General features: G+C 36.1%; 1 protein-coding gene across 1 annotated transcript; it reads right to left on the bottom strand.

The window, feature by feature from the left end:
- Positions 1-5,857: 5,857 nt before the first annotated feature.
- Positions 5,858-8,086, bottom strand: LOC136818201 (uncharacterized; the record flags this gene model as incomplete). Its single annotated transcript, XM_067074559.1, is given in 2 exon segments — positions 5,858-6,541; positions 7,874-8,086. Coding segments are annotated over 2 exon segments (480 nt in total), but the record flags the coding sequence as incomplete, so codon positions are not given.
- Between the last annotated feature and the right edge of the window lie 1,170 nt (positions 8,087-9,256).

Genomic DNA, 9,256 nt, shown 5'->3' with positions numbered 1-9,256 from the left:
AACAATAATGTAACTTGCAGCGCAAGTGACGTCAAACGCTCCATCGTTTTGTCACTAATATGGTCTTCTTAGTTCCAGACATTCGCTGAATTCCACTACAGATTTTTTTCATATTTTGATTTAAAAGCCTACTCGGTGCAAAAGAGAAATTGTGTACTTTTTAATACGCCATTCATTAACTCAAATCAAATGACTTTAGAGGTTCTGTGAAATGGTGGTCGAATTGCCGTCCCATTTGGTCCCATATGTCTTGTCAGATAGTCCCAAGTTAGAGCAGTTGACGGTACTGTGTTGTATATAAATGAGAAAACAATATGATGATTCTATCAGTCAAAATATTTCTGCTAGAGTAAGTAGTTATTCAAAAGACCGTAGCGTTCTCCAAAACGACTATTGTGAAAGCACCAAATATTTTGTTATCCAATCACTGCAATATCGATTGTTTTATTTTGTAGTAATGACTGCTTGTCATCCAACCCGCCGAGGAGCGGGGAATCTCATTAGTTGAAATCTAATTGAGACTTTCCGATGGAGCGACTTACCGTAAGTTGGTCTAATTTCGACACCCTTCTATAGAGATAGGAAAAATATGAAGGTCGGAATCGCTGATGCGATGGAAACTAACTTTTTGACGACCCACGGCATGGCCCGAACATGTTCGGGCCTGTTCGGACCATGCTCGGGCCACAAAAAAGTATTATTGAATCGGCCCGAACATTTTGTTCGGACCATGTTCGGGCCATCATAGGAGTAGTAGAATTTAATTTTATTTACCTTTCCTGGTTTATCATCATCCATTGTTAGATATTTTCATTAGACAAATTCAAAGTTCCAAATACCAGTTTGATTCACAAAGTTGTATAACAGTACAAAAAACGATCCAGAAAAATTCTGCTTCGAATAGGAGAAGACCACGAGAAAAGGGAACGGGATAAAGAATAAAAAGAAGACCATATTATGTAAGATTCAAATCATTATTTTTAATAATTTTCCTAACTTAATTGGAAAATAGATGATTAACTTTTATATTTGAACAATATATATTTGAATAAAGATGAAGATTTTAAAATTTGTTTGCTAAAATAAGGAATTTAAAATATAAATATTGGGTCCTGAAATTACACGCGCGATCGTAGCAAGTTTTCGAAAATCTGGCCCGAACATGGTCCGAAACTGCATTTTCAAAAAGTATTAATCAAGAGGCCCGAACATGTTCGGGCCATGCCGTGGGTCGTACTTTTTGCTTAGCGATCAGGGAGGAAAAATCTTTTGTCTATCAGTGATCCCGACCTTCCTATCTCTAAAAGAGGGTGCCGACATTAGAAGAGGAATGTCGACATTAGACCAACTTACGGTACGGAAGATATAAACATGGCGTGAGGAATACTTATGTCAATAGACCTTTTTTTAAAGAGGCAGCCATGTTGAATAATTATGTACTCCAGCATAAAAACAATGATACAGCCATGCATAATTACTGTATCATGCATATTTTAAAAATTATGCATGGCTGTATCATTGTTTTTATGCTGGAGTACATAATTATTCAACATGGCTGCCTCTTTAAAAAAAGGTCTATTAAATGCAATCAATGTGTATTGTGTGTCAATATGACTTTGTATGCATAAAAGCTATTGTCATTATTGTTGTTGGAACAGGACAGAGAAAAGAAGTAAGTCTAACCTAGCCTAATTGTCAGCTGTCAGGCAGTGTAGACCTAACTCTTCATACAAAAATTTCAGGAAACGCATGTTTGGACTTTGCACCCTATGCTGCACGCAAGCACTTAAGACATAGTCCCACAGGACAAAAATGAGTTTTTTGAAGTTTTCAAAAAAACGCCACATAGAAGATCTTCCAAATTCAGTATGTGAATAGAGCAGTAAAAAATACAACTTTTCTATTTTTCCTTTTTTTTGCAAAAATTCTAGGAATGAAAATAAAGGGATAATGATAATTGAATACTATCCATTGATGATCCGCGGCACTATCGTAAAACTAGAATCTAGTTTTTCTCTCGGCTCAATCCTCGGACCGCGCTAGAAATAGTAGACTGAGCTATGATAGATCATTTCGATGGAAGTTGTGGGAATGTTTACAAGGCTCTTGACAGAAAATCATTTGTTTTATTGTCAATGATGACAGTGCGGTTATTAATTTTGTTAGATCTGACAAATTGATGTTTATAAAGTGCACTTGATAGTTTTGATTCCTATCGAAGAATCATATTCTGGTTTTCATGTTATTAGATGCTGTTTTAGAGCTTTAGAGCTAGCCTGTCAGGGACGTTAAAAGAATATGAGAGCTTATTTATATCAAAAACAAAACTCACAGTATTTTCCCAAGCTGCCTATCTACTGACGACGTGCAATTATAGATAGAAAGGAAGGAGGGTTTGCCAGCACTGTGAGAGAAGACAAATAAACATAAACTGGAGAATTTGTTTGAAGACAGTGGGGCCTCATACTACATACACAGGCATTGACAGGGATAAATGGCAGAAAAGAGCTGGTGATCTTTTGATCTTTGTGCTGGGCCGCCTCTGCAGACAAATGTAAAAATAAAAACAGTAAAATTTTGGCAATGAAACATGAAAGAATTGAAAATGACAAGAAATTGACTATCTAAGAATCTAAAGGCAATATTTACCTTACTATATGAGAAATCTGAAATCTAAAATTAAAAACACACTCCATTTTTCTTTTGACAAAAAAAAGTTCTGATTTCTCTGACTTTTATTCATTCAGCTTTGTGTTCTGCTTTGATGGGGAGAGGATAATTACAAGGTCTCAAAAGAAGGTTGTCTATTGCTCATTCCGACATCGACTTATAACCTGACTGAAATTCGAGCCGTTACTTTCCGCTTTGATGTCGCTCACTGTATTTGTTGGGTTTGAACAAAACCTGGCCCACCTCTCTGGCCCGGGCCATATGGCCTACCCTTGGCCTACCTTATGGCCCACCTTACAACTCTAAAAAAGATTTGATTCTTATCATTCTGAAAATCTGCAAACCAATTCTGAGGTTGGACTTTGGTTTTTCTGGCATTTAGGAAAACAACGAGACTGAAATAAACAAAAAAATTAAAAAGTTTTGAGTCTGCATTTTATACACCTGACATAGATTAAGTGGAGAGGGTCTGGTAAAGTCCTGTACGGGTGTCGACAACCCCACGTAGCGCCGTTTCTTCAACTTTTCAGAACTTCGGAATCTTCACCCAAAAACACATAAAATATCAAAACCTGGCGAAAAACTTTAAAGTTGATCCAAACCCGACTCGAACTCGGGATCCCTAGTGCAAGAGCATAATGCGCTACCATTAGAGTTTAGACTGACTTTTGATAATATAGTTTAAAATTTTAAGGATCTTATCCCTTGGTCAGACAAGACCTTAGACGTTAAGAATATTTCACCCTCAATTTTTGGCACTTTCTTAAGAATACTTGACCCTCATCCAAAGTACACTATTCTTATAAAAAAAGCGTTTAATTCTTAGAGCATTTAGAAGATTTGACCAATTGTTTGTCATAAAACGGCTGATGCAATAACGCCAACGCGCTTTATGATGAAATCATAATGAAATCATAGCGCATCCCGACGCACACGTATCATTATAACCTGGTTGTCCGAGAATAGAATCGGGGAAAAAAATCTTTGAAAGTGGGCCAAAGGGTAGGCCAAGGGTAGGCCATATGGCCCGGGCCAGAGAGGTGGGCCAGGTTTTGTTCAAACCCGTATTTGTTTATGTTTTACGCGGCATTTCCGGATTTCATTTGGCCCGGATGCCTTAATAATCGGACTTTTGCAGTGGAAAGCTATGGAAGCCGTTTAGCACAAAAATGACTGTAAACCTAGGTTTACAAGTTCTAAACCTAGGTTTACAAGTTCTAAACCTAGGTTTACAAGTTCTAAACCTAGGTTTACAGCTCTAAACCTTGGTTTACAACTTGTAAACCTAGGTTAAGATATGTAAACCTAGGTTTACGCATAAGAAACTTAAGTTTACAAAATAGTTTAAACTGAAACTCCCACCCTTTAACACCCTTTGATGTAGGTTGTTTTAAAGTATAGCAAAAAAAGCTCTTGACAATAGTAAATCCCGGACCCGAATAATATGCAAAATCCATCAACGGAAAAAACTCTTTTCTAATGCTCATTCCGAAATTTTAAATTTTCCGGGGGTTTTGTTGTTTGGAATTGCTTAGGTTAGGGTTGCTAGTAACGGCTTGTCACTGTGCCGGGTGCATACTCGGCGCCTTGGGCCCCGCAGGGTTGCTAGTAACGGCTCGAATTTCAGTCAGGTTAAAAAAGGGGCAATTTTACCCATATTATAACAAAACTACCCCCGTTTTTTAAATTATATCATAATTTCTCCCAGTTGTTTAGTCTATAAAATGTCTTAAATCAGCGTGTGGTTTCCAGCTATGGAATTTTTTTACTCAGTTTCGATTGGCTGAAAAAACTAATGCTGATTGGCTTAACGAAATTTTGATTTAAAGATTTAAAAACCTAGGTTTACAGTCTCTAAACCTATGTTTACACATTAACTTAGGTTTGCAGGCTTCAAACCAAGGTTTAGAGCTGTAAACATAGGTTTAGAGACTGCAAACCTAAGTTTACAGGCTTCAAACCAAGGTTTAGAGCTGTAAACATAGGTTTAGAGACTGCAAACCTAAGTTTACAGGCTGCAAACCTAAGTTTAGAACTGTAAACCTTGGTTTGCAGTCTTTTTTGTGCATATTGGCTTCCATAGAAAGCGCGCGAAAAAAAGGAACAGGAACGATATAACGGATCATGCATGACATGGAACACACGATGAGAAAATGAATGATATCGTAAGCAAGAAAAAATGAAAGAAAGACATGTATCCACAAGCAGAGAAAAAGAATATAACACAAGCGAGTGAATCTTCAATTGCCTCATGGGTCATTACGCGGACAATCTTCAAGCAAAGACTTTGAATCAATTTGAAAAAAAAAAGAGAAACAGCCGGCGAAGCAACTTTTTTGAGATATGTTCTTATCTTCTAGGACACCACACGTTACGACCCTCAATAATCTTATACAGTTCATGTGTTCTCTGATTTCTAGGAAACCTTTATTGCACTACACGTTTTTTTTATAAGGAACACTTTTATAAGGAACTCGAGGCTGAAAATGGTTCAAAAAATAAGGAATTGTTAAGGAACTGCTCAAGCTGAGAATAAGTGGATTTGAAAACAATGTACCTTATTGGGACTAATTTGACCAAATTTTGATCTTTCAAGGGGCAAAAAGTTCAAAACTTCCTATGTAGTAAGGAACTCGATAAGGAACTTTGAGACTGAAATTCTCTGTAAAAATAAGGAACTCCAGGCTCAGAGCAAAGTTAAGGTTCCTTATAAAAAAAACGTGTATTTGTCTCGACGAAATCTTGACCGGAATTTAATTTGGCGGATGACCGAAAAAGTTTTTTCAGAGGGGACCCCCAGCGGTTTCCGTGAATGTGTGTGAAAGGGCTTTATCACTTGCATGAATGCGTGAAATTGACCAATTAAATACCGCCAAATTTTCTTTCCGCCAAAATTTCGTCCCTTAAGGATGTGTTCTCAAATTTAGAAAACCTTTTTACCGTGATATGCTTGTAAGATATTAGTTTTTTTCCACAAAAGATGTCTCGAGTAAATTAACGCGTTTCCAAATTTTCGTTAACTTTTCGAAAGCAGTTCTGTTATTTTGGAAAATAATGCAAAAACTTATAATTTTCGCAGGAATTTGTGCGAAGTAGCATCTTTTTAATGGTGAGAACTAAATATAGGTAGGTGTTTTCACTCGCCAAATTCGCCAAACTTGTTCCCTTAAAGTATTACCCTAAGAGGTTATCATTGCATGTAGCAGCTATGTTAAATTGTTTGATGAATTCCGTGCTCCATGGTTTATGCTCCATTATGGAATGTTATCAAAAATACATTTGGATTAATTTTAAATTTTTTTTCGTGATTTATCTAACAAAAAAATAATAGAAAAGTCTAATGATCTTGAGAACTGTTTTTAGAAATTCACACTATAAAGCTGGGGGTCCACTGAAAAAAATAAGTTCGTCGCGAATTTGTTTGTCGCAAAAAATAAATCCAGATACATATCTGGAATTAAAATTCTATCGTTCTTTAATTTTGCGCAATAAGAAAAAATAATAAATGATGGAGAATGAAAACGTTTTCATTTTTTACTCGCGACGAACTTATTTTCACCAGTAGACACCCAGCTTAACCATCTTCAGATACACACAAAAGAAATTATGGACTATCAGGGTGCTGAATCTTATCATAAAGTCTTAATTCCTCTTCAGTGTATAACCTTGGTCGTCCTTTCAGCAAACCATCCGCATACTCTGGGAACACAGGTAGAGGTGGTAAATCATTTTCTTGATATTCAACGTAGGCGAGCCATGGAAAGTGTTTATTTTTTTGATTCGGTAGAGGCGTGATATTGACAAATCCACCATAACGACCACGATAACGATCGGCTAATTCACCATATAATTTGTTGATCGCTTCTTCGTCCTAAAGAAAATTATCAAAACCGATTGAATAGTCGTCTACTTAAGGCGTACAAACTTTCGCGAGGACGAAAAATTTCGAAATTCACGACATTTACTTTCGCGAATTTAACGGAAAAATATTTTTCGCGAGCATAAACTTTCGCGAATCAAGACATAAAATTGAGAATTTTCACATCAGAAAATGGCTTAGAGGGACAAGTACTTCTTGGATTGGCTTGAAACATTTGTCCTTTGACTTATTAGTCTTTTAGCAGGCTAAAAAGTGCCATAAAAGTTACATTTTATTCAAAGTTTGGAGTTTTGGAGATTTTCTATTTTGTCAAGAATCTTTCTCGAGCATAAACTTTCGCAAATGGCCCTTCCTAGAATTTCTAAAGACATTTACTTTCGCGAAAAGGGCCAAAATTCACAAAAATCGTGAAAGCTTCTGCTCACGAAAGTTTGTACGCCTAAAGTAGTCTGAATCGCAGACCTCTACAAAGCCGCAGGTAGTAAAAGGTAGTACATAGAGCACAAACCCTTAAGTGGGTGTATGCCATTGACTTCCAAGCCCAAAGGGCTAGACACGAGGAAATGAAGCCACTTATTTCTTATCCTAAACGCGTGATTTACGTGGTTTTCACACAAACGCTGGATTGAAAGTAAAACATATTGCCGGATTTCGAAAAATATGCCGCGTGAAAACAAAGAGAGTGCTAGATTTAATCAGTCATGCTAATTGCGGCGCAAATCTTAAGGCTTAAATTTTTTTTGGCTTGAGAAAGGTTGAAGATTCATCTCTAGCCTAGACCTTTCGCGGCTTTAAGCTCGTCAGCAGCCTATAATGCCTAATTCTTCTTGTACAAGGTAAGGATTTTTAATAAATTTTAGCAAAAAGCTGTATCTAAAAGAAGGAAGAAAAAAACAGTAGTTGGCTAAGCAAGTAGCCGGCTAAGCAATTTTTTAGAAATATTCATTCTTGTCTTCCAAAACACCGCGTTTCATCATCCTCAATTGTTTGAAGTTTTCTAGGATCACTAGGAAATATAAAAGGACATCAATTTTTTTTTGATTATATCCCTATATAGATGTGGGGCAAAAAGAACACATCAACATTTCTAGCTAAAACCTAAAAACACACTAAAAAAGGCTGCTTTCGAAAAAACCGTTTTTGCCAAAAAAAAGATCGCAATCAAACGTTAGAAGCTGAAAATCCTAACTCCTCGCAGGAAAAATGCGTTCGTTTACCCCCAAATAATTTTATACACAACGGTGGATTACACACTTTCCCAGACTATTTCTGAGAAGTTTCTTTGAATTACGGGAAAGGTGTATAAAGACTGCTTATTGTTACCTGTAACAAGATTTTCGATGCTTCTACACGACATTGTGATTTGAATTCCTCTTCGTTCAATTCCTTCGGTAAAAGTAAACGTTTCTTCCACCTGCGGTTGTGTATTCTCTTTCCAGTAAACTTTTCTTTGATTTCATCCGGACGCAGAAGAAATCCATCTTGTAGAGTCAATAAATCTGGCGGTGGTTGACTTCGTTGTGTTAATTCGATAAGCTGAAAAGTAGAAAAAATTCGATACAAACTTTAAAAACAAAATTATACTGATAGTATAGATTCTCTTCTTTTCTCTCATTTTCTGATCCTATCTTCTCTTCCAGGGACTTTTCTGACCACTTTGAACTAGCGCTGTTTTAGAAATTTAGATTGAGTTTCTAATATAATATGCCTGGAAAGGTATCTGCTAAGACAAGCCGTGGCTGCATTGATGAAGCTGGGGGTCTGGAGACGCTTTAAGCCCAATTTGGTCCAGGAGGAGCCCTGGTCAGGCTTCAGAGGATGAAGCTCTCATAAAAATTTGAAGACCTTTAGGAAATAAATTAATGCACGAATAAATTAATGAGCAACAAGAAGCCCGTTGGGCGTGAAGGCCCAGCAAAAGCGAAATTTTCGCGATTTTCGCGATTTTCTCGAATTTCGAAAATTTGTGAAATTAAATGGTCACGAAAAAAATCTTTTGGGCTAATTCGCAAAAATTAATACCAACAAAACAATTTTTTTTTCATTTTCTTTGAAGTTTTTCACCCATTTTACCATAGAAACAAAAAAAGTTTCTGACTCGTATTTATGGCTTTTCTTATCAAATAAATTCCGATTTCGCGAAAATTAATTCCAGTGAAATAAGTTGATAATGCTGATTCGTGAAATTAAATTCTCGCAAAATGCACAAAATTTCCCGAATAGCCCCACCAATTTTATGAAAATTTTAGCTTGAGAAAAGAGAGACCAGTTGTATATTTTTGGAAAGCTCTCAAAAAACTCAAGATATTGACCCTTAAAAATAGTGTTTTTCAGCCATTCCAAAAATATACAACAGGTCTCTCTTTTTTCAAGCTAAATACCTCTTTAAAACTTTTCAAAAATGTATAACAAGATTTCAAATTTCCCCTACTATAAGTATTTAAAGGAAAGGGATGGCCAAAGCATTTCAAATTTTACTGTGTCGAGCAAAACAAAATAAAAAATAAGCCGACAAGGATAATTTCTTAGAAAAGTGAAGAAATAAACGAAACATAATGTAGTCAATCAAAAATAAATCTAATGTTGAAAGCTCGAAAATTTATACCCGAAGGTAAACAATCAAATTCAAAATATCCTTAAATTCAACTTCCATAAGAAACAACATCAAAAAATGTAAAAATGGTGCCACATCAATTTATTGAGCTT

This window comes from Clytia hemisphaerica, unplaced genomic scaffold, assembly GCF_902728285.1.
Source record: "Clytia hemisphaerica strain Z4C2 unplaced genomic scaffold, Clytia hemisphaerica genome assembly, whole genome shotgun sequence".
NCBI classification, from domain to species: domain Eukaryota; kingdom Metazoa; phylum Cnidaria; class Hydrozoa; order Leptothecata; family Clytiidae; genus Clytia; species Clytia hemisphaerica.
This window is presented reverse-complemented; position numbering and strand designations above follow the sequence as displayed.